The sequence below is a fragment of the Muscardinus avellanarius genome (genome assembly GCF_963383645.1).
Source record: "Muscardinus avellanarius genome assembly, chromosome: 6".
NCBI classification, from domain to species: Eukaryota; Metazoa; Chordata; class Mammalia; order Rodentia; family Gliridae; genus Muscardinus; species Muscardinus avellanarius.
In genome coordinates this window covers 83,410,243-83,436,829 of record NC_137791.1, presented here as the reverse complement: position 1 = coordinate 83,436,829, position 26,587 = coordinate 83,410,243, and the positions used below count along the sequence as shown (strand labels likewise).

Sequence of the window (26,587 nt, the reverse complement as noted above, 5' to 3'; positions counted from 1 at the left end):
ACCTGCATGATTTCCCAACTGTGTGTTCTATCTACTATAAAATGTAATCATATTACAGAAAATGGAAAATACAAATAAGGGGACATTTATTTCAGGATTCACTTGTGATTATTAAATATATATGTGCTGCAATATCAAAAGTAAAAAAAAGAAATAACATCATAGTATCTTATGGTATTACAAATCTCCTAAGTCAATACTTAAGATATAAAATACCAATTAATACATTTTTAGTCAGGATTTATTATGTACTTGCACTTATTTAGTTCATAGAATTTTACATATTTGTCCTATCCACACAGAGGCTTCAGCTGCATTTTACTCTATGAAAAACTCATGCCAGCAGGTCTACATTAGGTCTTCACTCTTTTTTACATTTCTAGAACAAGACTTAAAAAATACTCATGGTAGAAACAGAACAAGATTTTGTATGTGTTAATGAATCATATGTTTCTGTTACTGTTTTAAAGAAATACAAACAAATTACTCCTTATAAAATTGCAAATAACATATTTCTCTTCTATCCACTGATACACAGAACACATCTATAAAGTATGTAATTTCATCAGCCAGACCCTTGGATTGAATTTTAATGTGTGTATTCCCTGTAATAATAATTATGAACAATTACTGTAAAGAAGTTATAACAAGGTGGTAGTCTAATGGCCAGACAACAATTTCCATTTTCTTTTATTGCATCTCTTTGAATGATGGGAAATTCTTTGTTTTTTTGCTCCTGAAATCCTTTTTATTATATTTAAAAATTTTTATTGGTGAATTGTAGTCATACATCTTAATGGAGTACAATATGGTAGAGGCCTACACGCACAAATCACTCAATTAGCCCTTACCAAATTCCCACTCCATTCTCTCCCCCCTCCCTCTTCCTCATGTTTGGCTTACTGATTGACTGACTTGTTTATGAATGTACATTATGTACATTAGGGACTTTCCCTCTTTCCCCCTTTTATCCCCCTCAGTTAGGTTGCCTTATTTGCTCATCTATAGTTTCTCCTGCTTTGTCTAGAATCCCTCCTATATTTTCCTCCTTAGTTTCTGCATATTAGGGAGAGCATCCAATTTCTAACTTTTTGTGACTGACTAATCTCACTTAGCAAAACTAAACAAGCAATGAATAAAATGTCCTATTCAGATACATTTTTCATAGCACCCCTAAGACAAAAACAGAAATTATTTAGCAACAATACATTTCTTCAGTCCTCATGAAAAGGAGTATTATGATGAAACAGGACTGTAATCCCAGTGCTTGGAGGGCTGAAATAGCGAATCTTAGGTTCAAGGACAGCACATGGTAACTTAGTGAGGTCCTGTTTCAAAATAAAAAATAAAATAAAAAGGGCTAGGGTATAGCTTGAAGTAGAACAACCCTGTGCCCTGTGTTCAATTCCCAGTACCAAAAAAAAAAAAAAAAGGAAAAGGATACTATAATGCAATGAACTATTGTTTTTACTATTCTTAACAGGAACAAAAATTAGCTTTAGAATACTCTTAGAATGCCTGGTGTGGTGGTGTGTGCTTGTAATCCCCGCGCTTGGGAGGCAGAGACAGGAGTATCAAGCAGGTTCGAAGCCAGCCATGCCGGCTTTAAGAGACCCTGCTTCCAAATAAAAAGTATAAAATAGGTCTGGGAGTGTAGCCTGGAGGTAGAAGGGCTTCCAGGAACCCCAGTACCACCAAAAAAATGAAATTAAATTAAATTAAATAATACTCTTAGTATGTCCCTTGATATGGAAAAATTACATCAATTACTACTAAAGAAAAAGCAGTTTGAGACTTCTGGGAAGATGGTGACCGAGAAAAGCGGGGCTTAAGAGCCTCACTAACAACCAATCTCCATTAACACAAAATCAGCGCCTTTCATAGCCAGAAAACACCATCACCAGAGAAACAAAAAAATCACCAGGGTCCAGAGAGAAAGTGGTCTGAGAACAGAGCTCAGAGCCACAGAGGAGATACACCGGCCTCACGCCCGAGGACGCGGCAGCAGCGCCATACTGCCAGCGGCAGCGGTGAATTCACCAGACGGCTACAGCAAGCCGAGGTGAGCCGCTGCGGACCAGCCAGGCGGGATTTTTCAGCGCAGGGAACATCTAAAGCTCCCAGTGGCTGAGCTCAGCATACGCTGCAAGAACTCAGAGTGGAATTCAAAACCAAGAAGAAATAAGCCAGCCTCATGGCCGAGGGCGTAGCAGCGGCGCCATATTGCCACCGGCGACAGCAGCAGCGAATTCAACGAGTCCAGTACAGCTACATCTGCGTACTCAAGAACAGTGAGTCAAATTGCGGGCCACAGAGGAGAAATCCCAGTACTGTACTTCCTGGGACTTGACCCAGTGGGGAGTGGTGGTGGCAGAGATATCACACCATAGGAGAACGTACAACCTGGCACCCCCCATAGTCTAAAGCAGCCTCTATCGATTCTCTGGGTCGGAGATTCTGTGATACAACCCAGTAAAGGAGTAGTGGGGTCAGAGATACTACAGACTCGAGATCCAGAGCACCTTAAGTGAAGTCATAGTGACCCAAGGGAAGAACCCAGAGAAGGCACAAACTTCCAAAATCATGGGAAAGAGGAATAACACTGGAGCAATGAATGCCCACAACCCCACAACATCAGAACCCGATAAAACAGAAAATCAGAGATTTCTAGAAGATCAAATCAGGAAAATAACTGTAGAAATAATAGAGGTGCTTCGAAAAGAACTCAGAGAGAGCCAAAAAGAGATAAAGGATGCAATTAATGAAGTAAAGGCCTCAATTCAAAGCACAAACAACCGATTAGACCACATGGAGAACAGAATCTCCCTCTTAGAAGATGATCATTCCAAAAATGAACACATAGTTTCTAATCTAGAAAAAAATATCCAACAGCAGGAATCTGACATTGAAGAAATATGGGCCCATTTTAAGAGAGCTAACCTAAGAATAATTGGAATAGAGGAGGGAAAAGAAAGTGATACCAAAGGGATCAACAATCTCTTCAAGGAAGTAATAGCAGAAAATTTTCCAAACATAGAGCAAGAGGTTGACACACAGATCCAAGGAACTTATAGAACTCTCTTTAGACAGGATCGGAGAAGAGGATCCCCACACCACATAATTGTCAAAATGACCAATGTGGAAGCCAAGCAGAGAATCTTAAAGGCAACAAAAACAAAGGGCCAAGTGACATTCAGAGGCAAACCAATTAGAATCACTCCAGACTTCCCAAACCAAGTCATGAGAGCCAGAAGGGCTTGGAGTAACACATTCCAAACTCTGAAAGAAAACAACTTCCAGCCAAAAATTTCCTACCCAGCAAAACTTTCTATCAAATTAGATGGAAAAATAAGAAGCTTCCATGACAAACAGAAACTGAAGGAATTTATGTCTTCAAAACCAGCGCTAGAAAAAATACTCAAAGAGATTAACTACAAAGAAGAAATAGGTAACACACACCAGAACCAGAGAAACAAGAGTTTCCATCCAACAGACAACTAAGATTGGTTATCTGTGGAGATTCATTATTTATGTTAGTCTTTTACCTATCTCTAAATTGTATTGTTTGCCTTTATTGTTGTTAATTTTTAGGATTTCTAGTTGGAATATTAATATACCTTCAGATATAGCATTTGGAAATATTTTATCCCATTCTATTAGTAACTTTTAACTCTGTTTACATTGTCTTTGGATATACAATATTTTTTTTATTTTTTAGGGAGTTTGTATACCCTTCTGTTGCCTGTGCCATGGAAATCATATCCAAGAAATCACTGCCAATTTCAATGGTGTGAGGTTTTATGACCCAGATTTTCTTCTAAAAGTTTATAGTCTTAAGATTTATATTTAGGTCTTTTATCTATTTTGAGTTAATACTTGTATATGGGATTAGGTAAGGGTCCAATTTTATTATTTTCCATGTAATTATTATTTTTCAACAATATTTAGTTAAAAGATTATTATTTCTACCACCAAATGTTCGTGGAAACCTTGTCAAAAATAACTTGATAATATAGGGAAGAATTTAGCTCTAGGCTTGTATTTAACTCCAATGGTTTATATATCTGCCTTTAGAACAGTACTACACTGTTTCAATTATTGTAGCTTTATATGGTTTGAAATCAGAAAATATATATATCTTCTAGCTTTGTTCTTTTTCAAGATCATTTTGGGTATCTAGAATCCATATTCCATATTAGGATAGATTTTTTTCTGAAAAATAAATATATAAATATATGATAGTTTCACCTAAAAAAATAGAAAAAAATATTCTCTGGTAAGAAAGAAAGCAAAAAGAAATATTGAAATGTTATCTTTAAGTCATCAAAAGCTTGGTATCAGACAAATGAAACTGTTATGTGAGATTATCATTTTTAATTTTGGATAATTTGCTATAATACTAGATGTCAACCACTAAGCCAAGCATGGGAAGGAGGGATGGGGAGGGAATGGGGTGGGGATCGGGTGGGGGCTGACTGGGCGATGTGTGCATGTATGTCTACAAAAGTTTGTATCCCACTATGATGTATGAATACAGTGCAACAATAAAATAAATTTAAAAAACTAGAAAAAAAAATAATTTACAAAAAAAAAAAGCAGTTTGATGTCTACAGTGGGATACCTATGTGAAATCACTCAGATACAAAGCACAATGATATTTTTAAAAATATCTGATGACATTTTCATAGTAATTATTGAAATGATTCTCAAAGGCATTGTCACATTATAAAAATATCTAAAGAATATTAAAATGGTAGGTATGAAACTGAACTTTGAAAAATGTAGTATTGCTTAATTGAGTGGTGAGTTCTTAGTAAATATGATAATCTACTTATTAACTGTTAACTTAGGCGAAACCCTTAATTTAACTCTTCCTATATTTAACCAACCATAAAATTCAAATGATAGCATCTTTTCTCCTACCTATTTTAAAAAGAGGCTGTGAAGTACATGTGCTGTTATCAAGTTTTGTTAGATTGACGTTTTATATTAGTGGTAACTCAGCAGTAAGGAATGCCTCTGATCATCACTGTATTATCATTAACATCTTTATTAAGTTCCCAACCAGATATGGTGTAGCATAGGCTTACTCTATATTTAGGTTGACTCTTTGCCTGACTTCTAGAAATTTATAATTATAGATAAAAGGGGTGCAAAAGACATAAGGAAATCATTAAGTAATTACATGTAGGTATATAAACTTATAAACTGAGCTATTAGAACTTTTAATACCACTAATATATTTGCTTTTCTTTTGTCACACTCTTTTCAGTTCAAGACAATAAATTGGCATGACCCGTGTACGCAATTTTAAAAGCAGCAGTTTCTTAGAGCAAACTGAACAAAGGTTGTCATTGCAGTCAGTCATAAGGACTTGCACACATGAAAAATGCGAAAGAAACATAAAAATGTCACACAGAGATATCAAAAGAAAAACATTGGGAAAACTGAGCTTGGGCAGCTAATTGATTTTGTGGCAGCTGATGTAGAGCTTTAGATTTCCAGAAACATGTTGTAACATTAACAGTTTTCCTACCAAAACTTTCTCAAGATTTGTCTAGAGATCTTCTATGAGAGTTGGCATAATACAATGGAAGTAGCTCTGAACTGGAAGACCCATTAATGATCTGTGTCTTCATCTTATTTGGAGCAATGATAAATCTTAGAGTATATTCAATATCACATAAGTTCCAGTATCCCCTGCCCTCCAACTTATATGATGTTTGCTCTCATTTTCTTCATTTGTTAAACATCAGTGAAGATATAAATTGATCAACATGCTCTTTTAATTCTACCAAAGCTAAAGTTCCAGGTCTCAATCTAGAAATATTTAATATTATCATTAAGAGTCAATTTATTAAACAATTGGCCCTCATGTAAGTTTTAAATTTATCGATTGCTTTTGTTGACTACAGTGTCAGATTAGTTGGAATAACTTCAAAACCAAGAGATCACAAATAACCTGAGATAATACAAGTATTGAACCCATACTGAGAGAGTCATACTTCTTCACATCCTAATCTAGTTTTAAAATCCTTGAACAAGCCGGGCGTGGTGGCGCACGCTTGTAATCCCCGCGCTTGGGAGGCGGAGACAGGAGGATCGCGCAGGTTTGAAGCCAGCCGCGCTGGCTTAAGAGACCCTGTTTCCAAATAAAAATATTAAAAAAAAATAGGTCTGGGAGTGTAGCCTGGAGGTAGAAGGGCTTCCAGGAACCCCAGTACCACCAAAAAAAAAAAAAAAGTAAAATCCTTGGACACTAATTGCCCTTAAAATTGGGACATGCCAGTTGGGACATATACGAAGATCCTGCTGTGTCTACAAAGTGTCTGTTCCTTTGTCAAGCACTATAAACCATAATGAAGAATCTCTGAAATAATTCAGAAATTCCTTTATATAATAAAATCTTATCTGAACTAATTTAGCAATAGAGGGCTAATAGAAAATGGATGGACTCTATTCATGTTTATATAATTAAAAAAAAAACAAAAGTGAGTTCACTTAATAAATTTCCTGCCCCAATTACTGATATATGTAGGTACGGATTTTTAATTTTTGAATAGATCACAAGGTTTGTGGAGTTGATCATTACATACTCTCCTTAACTTAATTATACTGTAATATGTTGGCATTTAATAATAACATATATTAAAACATGCTCTTGTATCAGAATAAGGTTAAATTTTTATGCAAATTAATACCATAAATGTTATAAGAAAATGTTATTTTATACAAAATAGCCAGATATTTTTAGTTATTTGTGCTCATGACTTTATAAAGATGACAGCTATCAAATCTATAACTGCAGCTCAGCTCATGCATCTAAACTTCAGACCCACATATCCATCTGCCTCCAACTCATTACAATGAGATATACTTTTATATCTATGGCAAAGACTCCTCGGTGCCTATTCCAAATATTTGTTGTTTTTTCCTTGATAATAAAATCCTGGTTAGGAACATGGCTGCCTAAAATAAAATAGGATCCCTTTGTCCATAGCAATCCCTATATGAATAAGTTCTGACCAATGGAGTCTCTACTGGTAGTTAGGATCCTGATGTATATTTTGTAGCTAGAACACAAGCATTAGTTGTAGCTCAAGCATCCTTATTAGGTCATTATTTGGAAGACACAAGATTTGTTTTGGCAGGAAACCTGATACTAGAAGCCTAGATTCCTGATTACTTTGTGAACCTCCCTGTTATCCTGTACTTGGCTATCTCTAGACTTGTTTTACAGTAACAAAATGAAATGCCATCTTGTGTAATCTACTGTTACTCTGAGTTTCCTGTTACTCAGGATGCTATTATAATATGCAAAACAGATTAATTGTAATCAAACTAAATTGCCATTTTAATGTAATTGACTGGAGAAAAAAGGATATTGAGATACATGATTGCTAATTTTCTTGTAGATTCTATATATAATAAAATAAAATATTTTCACTTAATTTTCTCTAATAGCAGTGTGATTTGGAGATAGAAATAATAAATCAAAAATCAGTATACCAAGAGACCAAGGTTCTAGTCAAAAATCTCCTTGTAACAACCTATTTATATGGATTACAGCATATAAATTCAAAGTTTTTTGTTTTGGTGTGTGTGTGTGTGTGTGTGTGTGTGTGTGTGTGTGTGTGTGTGTAATCGGGATTGAACTCAGGGAATTTCACCTCCAAGCTGTGTCCCCAGCCTTTCTTTCTCTTCCTTTCTTTCTTTCTTTCTTTCTTTCTTTCTTTCTTTCTTTCTTTCTTTCTTTCTGGTGGTACTGGGGATGGAACCCTTCTACCTCCGGCCTTCACTCCCAGACCTATTTTATATTTTATTTGAAATAAAGGGTCTCTTAAACCAGAGAGGCTGCCTTCGAACCTGAGCGATCCTCCTGTCTCTGCCTCCATTGCTCGGGGATTACAAGCATGTGCCACCACGCCCAGCCTTCTATTTTTATTTTGAAACAGCGTTTTGCTAAGTTGTTGAAACTGTCCTCAAACCCATGACCTTCCTGTCTCAGCCTTCACCCCCTCAAGTACTGGGATTATAGTCCTGTCTACCAATGCCCAGATACATTAATTCTATTTTTGCCTGGTGAATAAAGATCTAGGCTTTGGTGATAGTTTTGGCTTAGTTCTGATTCTGCCTTTCATTAGCTGAGTGACCCTAAGAAAGTTACCCACCCTCCCTAAATCTACATTTCTCTACCTATAAATGAGAAAATAACAGTCTAATTCAGAAGGTTCTTCCAAAGTTATAATAAAGTAACACTTAAAAAGACTTACTGGCACCTTGTCAGTCACACAGTAAATACTCAATAGATGTTAACAATTGTCATCACTTCCTCCTTCATTATGAGAAATTAATTTCTTTTAAAGTGGGTTGCAATAATCCCTTCAGGTGTTCTGCATCATGCCTCTGGGGGGCTAAGAAGGCAGAGCAGAGCAATCTCCCAGAGTTGGATCTACTCTACCACAGCAATTCTGCTCCAGACATCAGAGGACTTGGTTTGGCATTCTGTGCAAAGAGGGATTTGATTGGAAAATAAAACTGTTAAAAAAAATAGTATGCATTTTAGCCAGGTGTGGTGGTTCATGATTGTAATCCCAGTACTTGGGAGTCTGAGACAGGAGGATAACAAGTTCACAGCCAGCATCAGCAACTTAGTTAGGCCTTATTCAACTTAATGAGATTCTGTTTCAGAATAAAAGATAAAATAAAATATGGCCAGCGGTATATGTCAAAGGTAGAATCCCCCTAGGTTCGACTCCCAGTACCACACAAAAAAAAAGAAAGAAGAAATAAAGAAAGAAAGAGAGAAATAAAGAAAGAGAGAGAAAGAAAGAGAGAAAAGCACTCATCTTTAGATTTGTCAAGTGCTAGAAATCTGTAAGGCTGAAGGCTGACTATTCTCAGTCATGATGTGTACAGTTCAGTGCAAAAATGTATAACTCTATGAAAACCAAACCTAGCTTTATTAAGTCCAGTAATATGTGCCCAAGTGCTTAGTGATGGTTGAATGTGCTGCATAATTTGACTGGTTTGAAATATCTTAAGTGTATTCATTTATTATTTTGAATATTTTCTTGATTAGAAAAGTTGAAACAGTAAGATTAAGCAAATTGAGCTGGGCATGGTGGTGGATGCCTATAATCCTGATTTTGGGGAGGCTGAGACAAGAAGATCAATCACAGGTTTGAGACCAGCACCTGGAACTTAGTGAGACACTCAAAGCGTATCAGAACCCTATTTCAAATATATATTTATATATATATATATAAATATATATATATATAAATATATATATATATATATATATATTTGGGGTGTAGTTCGTAGGTAGAATACTAGCTTCAATTCCCAGGACCAAATAGAAAAAGGATAAAACTAATAGTTTTGAAGAGAAAAGAAAGGAAAGTTAGCTCTGCTTAACCAAAGTAGTTTCTGGTTCTAGAGAATAGCATGGTAAAGACAGGAAGAAGGACTAGAAGTCATTGAGCTGGAGTTAGAACATGCATATTCAAACTGTACTTCCAGACTGGACATGGTGACACACACCTGTAATCTCAGCACTTGGGTGGCTAACACAGGAGTATCAAAGATTTGAGGCATGCCTCAGCAACTTAGTGAGACTCTTTTACTTCAAACTAGAATATTTTTTTTCTGTTACTGGGGGCGGAATGCAGAGGCTTTCTACCTCCAGGCTATACTCCCAGACCTATTTTATATTATTTATTTGGAAACAGGGTCTCACTAAATTGCTGAGAGCCTCACTCAGTAGCTGAGGCTGGCTTCGAACCTGTGTGATCCTCCTGTCTCAGCCTCCCATGCGCGGGGATTTCAAGCATGTGCCACCACGCTTGGCTTAAAAGAAAATTTTTTTTAAAGAAGAGGCTGAGAGGGCACAGCTGCTCAGTGGTAGAGGTAGTCTGGTTTCAACTCTTAAGTATTAACAACAACAAAAAAGACAACACAAAACCACAGCTCCACCAATCACTAACTCAAAGCTTTAGAAGACTCATCTTTATTTTTATTTTTATTGGTGCACTATAGTCTCACATCATAATGAGGGTCATGTTGACAATGGCATATATTTACGCAGTACTTGGTTCCCTCCCTCCCCTCCACTTCCCCATTTCCCTCCCTCTCAATACTGAGTGTCCAAGTTAACAATGTGATATCACATCATGTAGTCGCATGTAGCTTTTCCATTAATGAACCTCAGCCTTCTTCCTCCTCTACATTTCTTTCCTAGCTTTGCTGAGGTTTCCCCTCCATTGTCTGGAGTCCCTCTGTATCCCTAATACTTCCTAGCTTGAGCTTATTAGAGAAAACATATGTCCCTTCTTTTTATGTGCTTGGCTAATCTCGTGTAACATACTGTTCTCCAGGTCTTTCCATCTTCTTACAAATTACATATTTTTGTTCTTCTTTATTGCTGAGTAGAATTCCATTGTGTGTGTTTCCCAAAATTTTGCAATCTATTCATCTATTGATGAAGACCTAACTTGGTTTCATGTTTTGGCTACTGCAAATTGTGCTACTATGAACATGGGTATGCATATGTTACTGTAGTTCTCTGATTTCAACCCCTTTGGAAAGATACCCAGGAGTGGTTTAGCCGTATCATATGGTAGATCCATTCCCAGTTTTCTTTTTTTTTAATTTTTTATTGGTGCATTGTAGTCATAGATCTTAATGGGATACAAGATGGTAGAGACATATATATACACATCACCCAATTCGCCTTTACCCAATTCCCACCCATTCCCTCCCCCTCCCTCTTTCTCATGTTTGGTTTGGTGATTGACATTGATATATTTGTTAAAGTACATCATGTGCATTAGAGAATTTCCCTCTTCCCCCCCACTCATTCCCTCAGTTTCTAAGGAATCTCCACACTGATCTCTATAGCAGCTGAACCAGTTTGCATGCTCACCAACAGTGTAGAAGAGCTCCCCACATCCCCGCCAACATTTGTTGTAATTTGACTTCTTTATACTTGCCACTCTGATTGAGGTTAAACTGAATCTCAGTATAGTTTTGATTTACATCTCACTGATGGCTAATGATATTTAATGTTTTTTCATGTATCTATTGGCCATTTGTATCTCTTCTTTTGTGAAGTGTCTCTTCAGTTCAGTTGCCCACTTATTGATTGAGTTATTTGTAAGACTCAGTCTTTCTAACCTTTAACTTCCTTTTTTTGTGGGTCTGGGGATGGACCCCAAAGGCATTTGACCTCCAAGCTACACCCGCTGCCCAATTTTTTATTCTTTATTTTGAAACAGGGTCTCACTGAGTTGCAGAGGGCCTCACTAAGTATCTGAGACTGTCCGCGAACCGTGATCCTCCGGTCTCAGCCTCCCGAATCCTGGGATTACAAGCATGTGCCACCATGCCCAGCTTAACTTCGTTTTGTTAAAGTCATGGTAAAGCCAGGCATGGTGATGCACACTTGTAATCCTATTACTTGTGAGGCAGATACAGGAAGATCATAGATCCAAGAACAGCCTCAGCAATTTAGTGAGGTTCTCAGTAACCTAATGAGAATACAAAATAAAATCGGTCTGGGGTGTACCTCAAAGGCTGAATGCCTTTTGGTTCAATTACCAGTACCACAAAAAAAATTATGGTAATATTAAAATAATCTGCTTCATAGTGTTGTTGATAAGCATAGTTGAAAAATACATATGTTGAAACTGAATGTTCATCAGAGAATATATTCCTATTGTATCTACCCTCTAGATTTTATCATAAGTGACATGACAAGCTTTCAATGTGCAATTTTAAAATACAAAGTTTTAGTTAGCTAGGAGGAATAAGTTCAAGAGACCTATGATACTAACCATGTATCCTATTTTTGGAAATGCTAAGAGGGTAGATTTTAAGTGTCCTCACCACAAATAATCCTATGTGAGACAGTGCATATGTTCACTAGCTCAATGCAGCAATTCTACAGTGTTTCAAAATAGCATGCTACATATGACAAATACATATAATTTTTGTCAATTAAAAAAGGACCATATATTTTATACAAGTTCATATGGTATTACTAATAACAATACTTCTTGTGTCATCTAGTCATCTACATTAATTTAACTCTTCTACTTGACTGTGCTGGAGTCAGTATGGGTGTACCCAGAGGGCAGATTCTATCTGTTAATAATACCAACTGACTCACCCATTGCTTCGGCCACAAGCAAACTATCTAATTTTGAAGTGTTTTATTTCCTTGCTTTGAATAATACAATCAGCAATGCTTCCTTTCTACTAGCCCCAGAGTTTGATTACAAAGATTATTTTTGAATAATAACATTAACCTTGAAAATATAAATTTAATATATTTAAGACCACAAGACAGTTAAACCAGAGTGATGTAAGAACCACCTATGTGAACAAAGGAGATACTGTGAGGATGCCACGGCATCATGATTAAAAGCAGAGTAAGATAGACCCAGTTTAATTCTCAGTTCTGCCATTTATCCCAGGGCAAAAAGGGTACCTGTCCAAGCCTTAGTTTCCTCATCTGTAGAATGGGTATAATAATATAACCATAGGTTCTTAAGAAGATTAAGTACACATGATGTTCTAGGACAGTAGTTGGCAAATAGTACGTTTGAAGGGAATTATAGCAAATATTATTTTGTTCTGCACTGACTCATGGTTCAACTTAAAGTGTTAAATCCTTCTACTTGAATTTGCAGCTTCAAAAAAGAGACATCATCGGACATCTTTAGATGAAATGTTGAAAGGTAGAATTTAGTGATGCCTGTATGTTCCTTTGAATTCTCCTAAGTTTAGTTCTATCATCTTAGAAACACAATTCTAAACATCTCAGAAATCATCTGCCAGCACAAGGCATGTGTGTAACTGGGAGAAGGCTGGGCTTGTAGGTCCTATAGCATGTTGTGCAGCCTGCTTCTCCTTCTTTAACTTTCTAAATGTCTCTAAGTTTCTATTCCATTGGTCCCAAACTAAGTATATTGTGCCTGAATCTGTAAGACCATTGTTTACAGGTCTCATTCACTGTCTTCAAAGAGTAGGTCCAAGAGAGTATGCTTGAGTTACTTCTTAACACAATTCCTCTAAATCCTAACCCTCATGGTGCCATGAAGACAAAACTCATTTCTCCTGCTCCACAATTATTCAGCCAGCCCTGTCCTCCAGCATGGGAGAGAAATCCAGCATGCTTATAAATCTCAATGCTGAGCTAGAGGCATATGCCGTGTTTGGAGTTCCTGAATATTTCTATTTATTCTCTCTTTATGTCAAAGCAATGGCATATTTTTAGAGGAAAATAAGACAATGACAGAATAACAAAGGTGCATTACACAGTTATAGTTACTACTGACAAATGAACTAGTTCTTAAGAAATGCTCTACTAAGATGGACTTGAGTTTTACAATACAGCAACTGTTGTAATCCTTTTCTAGAAAATATTGATGATATCATCAAAGTGCTATACTCTCAGTTGCTGCTCACCTTTAAAATAAGATGAATTAGCTCCTATGCTTGTTTTACTTAAATATAAAGGCAGTTTTAAGGAAATTAAGTAAATAAGTCAGAGCATTCTTAGAAACCTATTAATGAAAGAAAAATTATACATCTACACATTCCCCCTCAGCATATATGTGTAGTTTGTATTAATCTTTATATATTTTTCTTTGCATATGCATTCACATTTTCTCTGTGTATATACGTGTGTGTTGATGTTTTCCATTCCACTCTTAGAGTATACACTTTCCAGAAGCCCTACTTTCAGCTTCCCACACACGATAGACAATTTTTTTTTTTCCGGGTCTGGGGATGGAACCCAGAGGCATTCGATCTTCGAGCTAAACCCCCTGCCCAATTTTTTATTTTTTATTTTTAAACAGGGTCTCACTGAGTTGTGGAGGGCCTCACTAAGTAGCGAAGGCTGTGTAAATAGACAATTTATTTTAGGGAAAAGAGCCTGGACTTTAAAACCACAAACATCAAGGTCAAATTGTGGATCCAACACTACCTAAAGCTGGACAATCTGAGCAACAGCTACTTTATCTTTTGAAAGAATGATAGCAATAACTGCTCTTGAAAACATTACCAAAATTCAGTTAAACAGTACTTTTAAAAACCCACAAGATGAGTCCACACAGAAACAATGGGAACTCACTAAAAATTGTTATATGGATCAGGGCTGATTTTAGTTAGAAGAGAAATGAGCACACATTCGATATCTGTAACATAATCATGTTGTGATGGAGAGAAGACCCTTCAGCACCACCACTGACTAATTTCAGAAGTGACATTGCCACAATAGTTTCATGTTGAAATTTTTCCTGTAAACATGCATAGTTTTTAGACACAAATAAAACCAGCCTCTCTGAGCTACCTAAATATCTGTAACCTCCCTTCAGTCTCTGTACCTCCTGAAATTGTCCTGACCTCCTGAATCATCACTGTGTTGCACAAATGAGTACTCAGTCTCCCTTGGAGGGAAAGGTGACTAGGGACAGAGTGCTTCCCATCAGATATCATCATGATAATTTAAACAAAACAAAGGGCGACTTCTTACAGACAGCTATTTCATTTATGTTTCCTTTTAGCCTTACAAGTTTCTTTCTTTTTATGTAGACATCATATTAGTTATTCTCAAACTCTAGGATATACAAAAATTACCTTGTGTAAGTTTTAAAAATATGATTCCAATGCTTCAACCAGAGGTTAATTATAATTTCTGGTAGTGGCACTGGACATCTTTATTTTTATTAAGCACTCACTGTGTCTAATGCAAAGGGCATGGGAGGCACATTTTAAGAGCTTATTCTTAAGTAAAAATTAAAATATTTTGTTTCATTTGAATGTTATTAATTTCACTTTATCTATGTAAATTTGTGTGCCTGTTAATTCCTAGAAATCTGATCTGCTTGCCTTTAATTCTTATTATTACTGGTGAACATAGTAGCAGACACTCCCATCACGGTAAATAGATTCAATAAGTATATTGTTCTCCTGAACCTCTTCACTATAAACTTGTTTTGGGTAAAATTTTCTTTAAATTTCTGGTGTGAGTATTTATTTAAGCTCAAAGAAGGGTATAAAATAAGAGTTTTGGGAAAATAGCAGCATAAGAAGAATAATGTTTACCTGGTACATTTTTTTTCTGACCCTTAAATTCTTTTTTTTTTTTTTTTTTTTGGTGGTACTGGGGTTTCTGGAAGCCCTTCTACCTCCGGGCTACACTCCCAGATCTATTTTTATATTTTTATTTGGAAACAGGGTCTCTGAAGCCAGCGCAGCTGGCTTCAAACCTGCGCTATCCTCCTGTCTTCACCTCCCAAGCGTGGGGATTACAAGTGTACACCACCACACCCGGCCCCTGACCCTTAAATTCTAAAAAGGTGATTCTCATTTAGGCAGAATAGGGGAAGAGCCTAACAGAAATGTGGCTAAAGAGGAAGGAGCCTGGTATGTAATACAACTCCCAACTGTTTCATATATGCTTCCCAACTTAAAAACCAGAGGATTCCTTTTACTCCAGATGTGTATAATAAGTTTGACCTCTTTCCACCCTATCACAATCCCTTAACATTTCCTCTCATGAAGGCCCCTCACACAGAGAACTGCTTCTTTTTTACAATCTTCAGATGAGAAAGATGTTTTTGGTTTTGGCTGGTTGGCTGGTGTTTGTATTTTCCTTAAGAGATAACTTCCATCTACTATGAAGTAGGACTTGAACTAGTCTTAGAAACATTCATTCCCATACCCCTTCCTTAGAGTTTCTTTACACATTTAGAACCAAATCCAAACTCACTCATGTCTAACATGGACAAATCCTGGAATTTACTTAGTATGCTGATCTTGGTAGAAGCTTTTTTGAAGCATTATTTTCTATAGTAAAATTCTTAAAGATAATAAGGTAAAGAGGGTTAGACACAAAGCTATTACAGATTATAGTAAAAGGCTTGCAACATGCAGGAAGTCTTGAGAAATTTGGCTCAATTTGTAGTCTCTATGCCTCTTAGTTGCTTCGCTGACAGATCTAGAAGAGTATTCAACATCTTATTAAAAGTAGGCCCAACTTCTGTCAATATCAGAACCTGTTGTCCCCTTTATGCAAAGAACTGGTTCTAATTGGAAGCTTGACATTTTTAATAGTCTTCTCAAAATAAGAATTAATAGAACTTGCATGCTAATGTCAGAAAAAATAAATTTAAATCTGAGTATTTAATTATTTTCATCCAAGTTAGTACTCTAAAACCGTGTTACTAGTTGTTTCTAACTTCGAAAGAAAACAATAGGAACAAGAAAGAAAGAAAGAAAGAAAGAAAGAAAGAAAGAAAGAAAGAAAGAAAGAAAGAGAAAGAGGACAGAAACCGTGTTACTAGTTGTTTCTAACTTCAAAAGAAAACATAGGTACAAGAAAGAAAGAAAGAAAGAAAGAAAGAAAGAAAGAAAGAAAGAAAGAAAGAAAGAAAGAAAGAAAGAAGAAAGAAAGAAAAAAGAAAGAAAGAAAGGAAGGAATAAAGAAAAAGAAAGAGGACAGAAAGAAAGCAATAGAGCATGATCAGGAACACCATTGGATTTATTTTTAAAATCTGACTTTAAAAATTTAGTCACACAAGCCCAGCATGGTGGTGCATGTTTATAATCCCAGCATTTGGGAGGCTGAGACAGGAGGATTGGGATTCGCCAATAGCCACAACTACTTAGTGAGTAAAAAAATAGGGCTGGGGTGTAGCTCATAGATAGAATGCCTCTGGGTTCCATCCCCAGTACCACAAAATTAATAATAATAATAATAATAATAAATAATAACTTATTATTATAAAAATTATTATTATTTAGTCATACAATCATTTAAAATTGTTTTTATTTTTTAAAATACCTATAATTTTAGAATTTTAATCTTATTGAAATAAGCTTTATTTGTATGATTTCACACTTCTCTTTTTCTCACATATACCTTCTGAAATAAGAATATTTTCTCAATACGATAAAGACCATGTTTAAAAAACACATTCTAGCCGGGCGTGGTGGCGCACGCTTGTAATCCCCCCGCTTGGGAGGCTGAGACAGGATGATCGTGCAGGTTCGAAGCTAGCCGCGCGCGCTGGCTTAGGAGACCCTGTTTCCAAATAAAAAAAAAATGTAAAAATAGGTCTGGGAGTGTAGCCCGGAGATAGAAGGGCTTCCAGGAACCCCAGTACCACCAAAAAAAAAAAACCAAAAAAAAAAAAAAAACACATTCTATTCTTCATGAAACAAACTGAAAGACAGCTATCAGACACCAAAGCACCTTTACATCTGGTAGTCCTTTTCTGAGAGTGAACAGAAAAACACAGTGGGATGGAACTGGAGAGGGCAAGGAACACCAATACAGAAAGAACTGAAATTTATCCTAACATAATGTCCTGTGAAATCTCACAAAACATATTTTTATAATAAAGATGATAAATTAGAAATGTATACAGTCTTTGGTGTGGTTTATTCCACTTAAAACTACAAATCACTTTAAGTAAGGAAGGCAAAGGGAACTCACCGATACATAGCTGACCAGCAAGGAGAGTCCAGTGGAGACCAAAGTCTGCAGGCAAATGCGCGTCTCCAGCTCCATCAGTGACTTTGTAGGTTGGATCCAGGCAAGGAAAGAAATCACTGATGATACAAATAGAACCAGTCTGACGAGTCTTGGCCAGTGTAGAAGAGATGGTTTGTGTAACTAGTAGGACAAAGAAACTTTATAGAGAACAAGAACAAAAATAATTTATAAGGACTTTCTAGGAGTGATAATTTAAAAAATATTTTCTCAAGATAATTTAAAATTAGCATATTTTATTAGACAATTTTTTTCCAGGTCTGGGGATGGAACCCAGGGGCATTTGACCTCCAAGCTACACCCCCTGCCCTATTTCTTATTCTTTATTTTGAGACAGGGTCTCACTAAATTGCAAAGGGCCTAAGTAGCTGAGGTTGTCCGCAAACCTTGATTCTCCAGTCTCAGATTCCCGAATGTTGGATTACAAGTGTGTGTCACCACGCCCACCTAAAACCAGAATTTTCAGAAAGGTAAGTTGTCTAAATCTAGAAAGAAATTTAAAAACTATCCTACTCAATCTCCTAATGTTTCCAGTGAAGAAACTAGGTTTAATTAAGTCAGATGACCAGGCCAAAATCACAGAGTTAATGAACCATCAAATTAGGACTAAGATCAAGTGTGTGTGTGTGTGTGTGTGTGTGTGTGTGTGTGTGTGTTGCTGGGGATGGAATCCAGGGGCATTCTACCACTGAGCCACATCCCCGGCTTTTTCTATTTTTTATTTTCAGACAAAATCTGATTAAATTGTCCAGGTTGGCCTCAAATTTGTGAGTCTCTTGTTTCAGTCTCCAGGTACTATGATTATAGGCATATGTTGCTTTAATGTACCTGGCTTAACAACAATAGTTTTAAAATTAATCTGAAGCAGTTTTTACTCTGTCATGCATACAATGAAAGCTTTTCTTTGGTATTAACCTTAAGTCAGCTACTAAAAATACTTGAGGAAGCAGGAGTGGTCGTACATGCCTATAATTCCAGTATTTGAGAGGCAGAGGCACATGGATCTAAGATTCAAGGCCAGCCTCAATAATTTAGCAAGACCCGGTTTCGAAATATAAATAAATAAATGAATGGATAAATAAATAAATAAATAAATAAATAAAGGCTTGGGGTATAACTCAGAGAAAGAATGACTCAATCCCCAGGGTTAAAAAAAAAAAGGAGGAGGAAGAGGAGGAGATTAGAAAAGCATTAACAGTTTAAAATTATGTGACATTATTCTAAAAATTTAGTCATTTACAAATATTAACTCTTAGATAAGACAGCATATTTCTCTCACTATGCAGGTATATCAGCTAACTTGCTACTATCCAATTTATGAAAAGTAAATTTTTAAACATGTGTCCACACACTGCATGCAACCATTTGTTTGTGTTAAGTATAATCTTTAAATTGTCTTTCTTAATCTCCATAAACCAGATTAGGTGCCTTTTATCTATGCTTTCATGTTATGGTAACACTGCCTGTTATACTATAAATTTTATTGAATTACTTTTCCCTTCACAAGCCATGACTTCTATTTAATTAATTAATTAATTAATTAATTTTGTGGTACTAGAGATGCAACCCAGGGGTCTTCTGCCTCCAGGCTACACTCCCAGACATATTTTATATTTTATTTGGAAACAGGGTCTCTTAAGCCAGCTGAGGCTGGCTTCGAACCTGTGGGATCCTCCTGTCTCAGCCTCCCAAGCTCTGGGAATAAAAGTGTGCGCCACCATGTCCAGCTATTTAATTTAATTTATTTAATTTTGTGGTACTAGGTATTGAACCCAGCAGCATTCTACCTCCAAGCTCTATCCCTAGCCATATTTTATTTTTTTATTTTGAAGCAGAATCTCACTAAGTTGCTGAGAGTCTCACTAAATTGCCAGACAGGTTGACTATACCTGGGTTACCCTTCCTATTTTAATGGCCTTTATTTAGGCCACTCAATGGTCATTACACTGTAAGTCATCAAATTTAATGATATAGCTTACATTTTAATAAAAATTTGGAAAATGATAAGAAAAGAAGTAGGAACGAAACATTAACCTTTTCTGATACCATTTGCAACACTTTTGTTCTAAACCATGGTAGGAAGAATATGTTTTTAGAATCATTCGCATCTCTGGGCATAAATCAATTGTTATTGTGTTGTTCTATGCAATGGTAAAAGCAGAGTCAAGAATATATTTGTGGATTTAAGTCTCTTGGAAACCCACAGTAGGTATTTTACACTGCTTAACAATTAAAATAGCAACTTGACCAAGGGCACTTTTATCAGCCAACAAATTATTACATAGTCCTTTTTACACTTAGCAATTTATAGTGTTGAACATCTGATGACCGCATTGTACGGAAGTACAGTGCCACCGTGGCTACTCGTGGATGATTTTTATCATTGTTTAAACATCACCTAGCATGTATCAAGTTCTCTTATGCTTGATAAAGCATGAGCGCCTATAATAATATGATTAACTTAATAGAAGCCTTTAAAATCATACCTAGGTTTTCTTTATAAAACTAAAGCTATGCTTTTGTTGGTCAGTTTGTTGGGTTGTACAATACAGTTCAGCCAATATTGTTAAACTAGAGAATGAATTAGTTGACTGAATAAACACAGCTGTTGTTATTTGTGGATCCATCTCCTCTCATCATGTATATTTTTCAAGGTACCCCATACACTTTCATTTGTTTAAAATGAAAATAACAGAATATTAATATAATAAATTTGTCTTTGTCTCTATCTCAGTAGGAAGCCATCGTTGCAGCATAGCAAAGGGCATGGAGGTGCAGGCTGTATCCCAGGCACTAGGAAGATAGAAGTGGAAGGATTGCAAGTCCAAGCTCAGCCTGAGAAACTTAGCAAGACCCCATTTCATAATTAGAACTAAAAGGAGCTTGGGGTGTAGGTCAATAGTGAAGTGTTTGCTTGGCATGTGTGAGGCCCAGTTCCATCTCTAGTAGAGCAAGCTCTCACTTCTCTGCCATCGAGTCCCCTTTTCTTTGTTTTGTATTCTTAGTTAAAATACAATTTATCTGTTTTTAATAAGATACTCTGCAGTTCTTGATACTGGGGATAATTTTTCTGGGCACTGATATAAGGATCTGCTAAGAATATATAATGATACATAGAATAAAAACAAGAGATGAGATTTTTAGAATTAACTCAAAATAGTATGCTAAAATAATACTTGTAGTTTTAAATTTATTGGGAAATACAATACAGACTGACTAATGTTGTTTAACCAATGAATGAAAATAACGCTTTTGGACCCATTTAAATTCTCAAACAGCTTTTTGCATCAGGTCTTTAAAAAATATTTATTTATTTATTTATTTAGTGTGTATGGTACTAGGGATGGAACCCAGGGCCTTCTATCTCTGAGATATACCCCCAGACCTATTTTTGTTTGTTTGCTTGCTTTTTTGTTTGTTTATTTGGAAATAGGATCTTGCTAAATTGCTGAGAGACTCACTAAATCACTGAGGCTGGCTTTGAACCTATGATCCCCTTGTCTCGGCCTCCCAAGTACTGGGATTGCAAGCATACGCCACCATGTCTGGCTAAAAAACACTTTTAATATGAATTAAGTTAACAATGGAGCATCAGCTCATGGTCTTTTGAACAGACACTTCCCTGCGCAGAGACATAACCTAAATTTATTTATCCATATTTTATTTTTTACAAATAAACACTCCTCCAAATTTTACAATATATTGATAATATAGGGATCAAATTCAAGAAAAAGTAGAAATGCAAATATGTTCCACACCTTAAATTACTTGGTCTGATAAAGCTACAAGTTTGACTTTGAACTTCCTGGCAGCAAGGATAGCAAAGGAAACTTAGATCATTATAATATTCTTATCATTGATAAGAAAAAAAAACACATCAAGAGTAAACTTTTTTCCCACTAAGTTGACAGCATTTCTCATATGAGGATCATATTTAACAATCTATCAAATAATTCAGTAATATTTTACCAAATATCTGCAATATTTTTACCAAAAATAGAAGAAAAGTTTTTATTTTCCCATGAAATTATGATTTTTAGATTAGCACATGATTCAGATTTAGTGTGGAATGTTGTATTGTTTCACTGTTTGAGTACTTATATACAATTTATCTCAACAAGAGTATAAACAGAAAATAGTTTTATTTTTTATTCCAATCAAGTCTTCCAATCATGATGAGTAAATCTCACTCTTGTATTTCTTTATGACACTCTATACACATCCTAATGACTTTAGTTATGGAAGCTTTACTTCTCTAATTTAAAACATGGATGACAAAGGTAACATAAATATGAACACCTTTGTTTCCCCTCAACATAAACTGTGATGCTGGCTACTTGGAATAAAAAGTTGGAATGAGTTTAGTTCTGAGATGTTTCTCTTCCCCTTCCACTGCTTAGCTCCTGGAATTTAGGCTCAAGGAGGAGAAATGAGGGTGGTAGAGATGGTATATCCTCAGCTCTGTCTCTGAGTATGTGAACTAGGTCCTTCTCTCCTCTGATCTAGTTCTGCTACTGCTAACAGACTCATACTGAGAAACCTTGCTGGTGATGTGCTTGGTTTCCTATGGATGGTCTTCGTCATGAGTCACCTCATCCATGGAGGAATTCCTTAGGGAAAAGCAACCCTACCAGTCCATGACCGCAACTCCCTCTCCAGTGGGAGCATCTCCTCATTTACAGCTATCCTGCCCCTTTTCTTGCCTCCATGATTCTGTACATAAAGCCTGGTGACTACTGAGGTCATCTTTTAAGCCCTCCAACAAGATCCAGTAAGGAGGGGAATTTATTTCCTCTCAGGAACAAAGCCTAGACTATAGTCTCTTCCTCCTCTGTTAGTGTTAACAACTCCAGCAAGTATCTCTCCCTCAGAGTTTTTTTTTTTCTTTCATGATACTAGGGGTTAAAACCAGGGGCATTCTACTTCCAAGCAACATCCCTATCCCTTTTTAATTTTTCTTTTTGAAACAGGGTCTCGCTAAGTTGCTGAGGCTGTTCTATTATCTGTGATATTCCTGTCTCAAACTCCCAAGTACAGGGATTATAGACCTGTGCCACCATGCCTGGCTCCTTCCGAAGTCTTAAAATTAGAAGTGAGCAAATGTTACTGATTCACAAGTGGCTTTCAAACTTGAGGAAGTAAAGTTTTGATTTCCCTAAGACACTCACTGCACTGCTCTGCTATAGCAACACCAGTACACCTATGTGTGCAGTAGGCTATCAGCAAGCCAGTTGAGGAATGAGTTGCCATTCTCCCTTTGTGTACACAAATACACATACAATCTCTACATGTGATATTTTCAAGGGTTCCATCACATAGTTTGAGGAGGAAAACCAAATATCTCTCTTTTTTCTCTGAGAAGAGGAGTGCTTGCGCCCACACCACTCTCTCTAGGAGTCTGCTGACCTGCACTTCTCTCCCCAGTTTTCTCTGTGTGGATATTAGGATCTGGGTGCTGGGTGCTGTAGGGAAAGCAAGTTATTTCACTCTACAGTGTACTTACTCCTGATCAGAGAGGACAGGATCTGGTCCCAATTTGGGGTATCCCTGGAGTTTCTCATAGAAAGGTGTTACTCAGCTCTCCTTTTCATTTATGAGAATCAGTCGTTTTCAATATCCTGTAATATTATTTATAAGTATATCTAGATATGTCCTATGATTTTCATAAGATTTTGTACTTAATGGTATTTTACCATGATTTTCTATCATTTCTGTTGAGCCATTGAACATATATTATTAATTTCTAATTACCTGATGTCGCGTCCCTAGGGCTCTGACCAGCAGAGCCTAGGGAAGAAACACACGAACGCCGACTCTGTTGATGAAGCTCCTTCCTCTTTAATGCTCTCTCAACGCCCTCTCAGGTAAAAACAACATCAGTCTTCTATCTCCTCCCTCATCACTCCACCAACCCTCCTTCTGGCACTCTACGTCTCTGCTGCAGCACACACCGGTCACAGTGGTGGCTTTGTGAACATGTCCGTCCCAGCTCGGAGCCCGGAGCAGTCCGCCAAGGAACTGCTATTCCTGTCCACCAACCCTCTTCTCTTTCTCCTTCCTCCCCGCTAGGGCATGCGCGCTTTTTAACCTTCTCCTGGGCGGGCAGGTGGTAGCACGAGGCGCTGCGTCACTAATCATCCGTAAGGCGCCTGATAGGGCTCACTGCGCAGGCTCAGGGCACCGCCAGCCTCGTGAGCCTCGTGACTTGGCTGCAAGCCCAGGCGCCATCTTGAGTCCACGCTGGCAACAAGCCTGGGTGCCACCTCGGTCCTGCCGAGTGGGCCCCGACATATCTCCCTTTTTGTTTTATTAAAATAAGGCTCGGGATCGTGCCTGTCTTAGGTTGCCGACCCTCAAGGACCATTCTTACCCGTCATTGGGAGAACAATAGCATGATTGTTTCCCTGTCTTAGGTTGAAAGGTCCCGGGGAAGATCTTACCCGTCACTGACTACCGATCCAGCATACTGAGCCGTACATGGAGAGATAAGCCAGCTTCAAGGGCTGCCATAGCTTGCACCAATATGCGCTGTTGTTGCAGTGTGCGTTGTCGAGTTCGCCTGATATATCCAACCATGAAACATCATGCTACCACCAGCAAGAATGCCCAGAACGCCATGCCACCCCAGTCTTTTAAAAAACCCAATGTTCCATGTATCAAGTCCATCCATTGTTGTACTGCGGCGACTTCTACGCGGGTAGGATTAATTGCAGCGATGGACGCTCGTAGCTCAATCATGGTGTGTTCAAATTCACGGCTCCAAGTTCCTAGAAGCGTCTTGCTTAATTGACGAAACAAATTGCCTGCATGGGAGAAATTCTGATACTGCACATACGTTATACATATAGTCCAGATAATTGAGCTTGCTGAGCCATGCCAGCAGCCACATGTGAGGATAGAGCATTCATAGTGGCTGCAATAACTGCCACGGCCACAGAGGCCACAATTACAGCAATAAGAGCAGAAATTCCAAAGTCTCCAAGGGTGCATAGAAGCATAGCAGAAAGTCAGAAAACAGGTATCAATAAAACAACCTAAACTATCATTAACCAAGGTAAAGGAAGAGGGAAAGTAGAAATAATTCCCCAAAGATCTTAAAGAAAACAACTCATCTCTACGGTACCGAGCAGCAGTTTACAACTCTTACGTTAGGAACTAATCTTCTGACCTATCCTTTACACATTAGGCGCCTTTTCCAACTAACCTCAGGTGTCTTCCATCTATGGTGGCGGATTAGGAGAGGGAGGGGGAAGAGCGGAAGGTTTAGGGCGTTTCATTTTTTCTATGAATTCTAACAGAGCTTCTTCCTTCTTAGAAATCTCTTTCGCTTTCAAATTTTCTAAAATGGCTGCTTTCACTTTAGCAACCTTAGACCTTTTCGTCGCAACACCTGCGAACCTTCACAGCGCTGTCCCTCGCTTATCCGCGAGCCTCGCTTATCTGCGAGCCTTATTTACTTCTGTCCCTCGCTTATCCGCGAGCCTCGCTTATCCGCGAGCCTTATTTACTTCTATCTTGTATCCTCCTTAATGGAGCCCCCTTTGATCGGGGAAAATAACTTGCTTACACTAAAAAATATCCTCCTTAATGGAGCCCCCTTTGATCGGGGAAAATAACCCTCCGTAAACGGAGCCTCCTCCTCCCTTTTCGGAGTCAAAGGAGTACTTACCAGCCAGCACTTACCAGCCAGCTGCCCTGGACTGCCGAGGTTCTGATCAAAGCGAAGGTCCCCGTACGGGCCACCACTTGTCGTGCGCAGTGACGACTCTTACACGATCTTCCTCAAGCAGTTTTATTACCCCAGGTTCTTGTACAGTTCCCGTAAATCTTCTCCATCTTTCCCCCATCACTCCACCAACCCTCTTAGCTCCCCCAACGCCCTCTCAGGTAAAAACAACATCAGTCTTCTATCTCCTCTCTCATCACTCCACCAACCCTCCTCCGTGGCACCCTACGTCTCTGCTGCAGCACACACCGGTCACAGTGGTGGCTTTGTGAACATGTCCGTCCCAGCTCGGAGCCCGGAGCAGTCCGCCAAGGAACTGCTCTTCCTGTCCACCAACCCTCTTCGCTTCGCCCGCTAGGGCATGCGCGCTTTTTAACCTTCTCCTGGGCGGGCAGGTGGTAGCACGAGGCGCTGCGTCACTAATCATCCGTAAGGCGCCTGATAGGGCTCACTGCGCAGGCTCAGGGCACCGCCAGCCTCGTGAGCCTCGTGACTTGGCTGCAAGCCCAGGCGCCATCTTGAGTCCACGCTGGCAACAAGCCTGGGTGCCACCTCAGTCCTGCCGAGTGGGCCCCGACAACCTGACAATTCCTGCCTCAATACTAGATTTCCCTTCACTCTACCACATAGTCCTTCTGTTTGCTCTTGGACCCTGATTTAGTTTTGCCTCATGGCCCCACTTCCTAGAATTTTTTTTCCCTCTTGATTTCTCCAGGATTCTTTTTCTCATTTTACTTATGTCTGTGCTCAAATATTGTCTCAAGAGAGTGCTGACCATTGCATCAAAAGCAGCCTATTCAAAGCCGGGCATGGTGGCACACACTTAAATCCCTGTACTTGGGAGACTGAGACAGAAGGATAGCAAGATCAAGGACACTCTCAACAAGTAGTAAGCCTCTCATCAACCTAGCAAGACCCTGTTTCAAAATAAAATAAGGTTATAGGCATAGCTCAGACGTAGAATACCCCAGCCTATTTCAACAGTTCAGACAGTCCCCCATTTATGATGAATTAACTTAATGATTTATCTGCTTTATGATGGCATGAAAGTGGTACATATTAAATAGAAACCATACTTTGAGTTTAAATTTTGATCTTTTTCTGAACTAATCATTCATGATATTGTGCTCTTGGGAGCCACAGCTCCAAATTAGCCCGGTGACCACAAGGATAAACAACCTGTACTACACAGTGTATGGCACTGCTAAGCTGTGATGTTTAGAAGGTTTGGTATATTCAATGCATTTCAACATGTGATATATTTAACTAGTGATGGGTTTATAGAGATGTAG

At 37.9% G+C, this 26,587-nt stretch overlaps 1 protein-coding gene across 1 annotated transcript in view; it reads right to left on the bottom strand.

Moving 5' to 3' along the window:
- LOC308264097 (transmembrane protease serine 11E-like) overlaps positions 1–26,587 on the bottom strand; it is a gene marked incomplete at both ends in the record, with an annotated part of 106,832 nt that overhangs the window by 30,319 nt on the left and 49,926 nt on the right. The window contains one exon of the mRNA XM_080697228.1: positions 17,513–17,692. Coding sequence (XP_080553354.1) covers positions 17,513–17,692 — 180 coding nt within the window. The remainder of the gene's footprint in view (positions 1–17,512; positions 17,693–26,587) is intronic.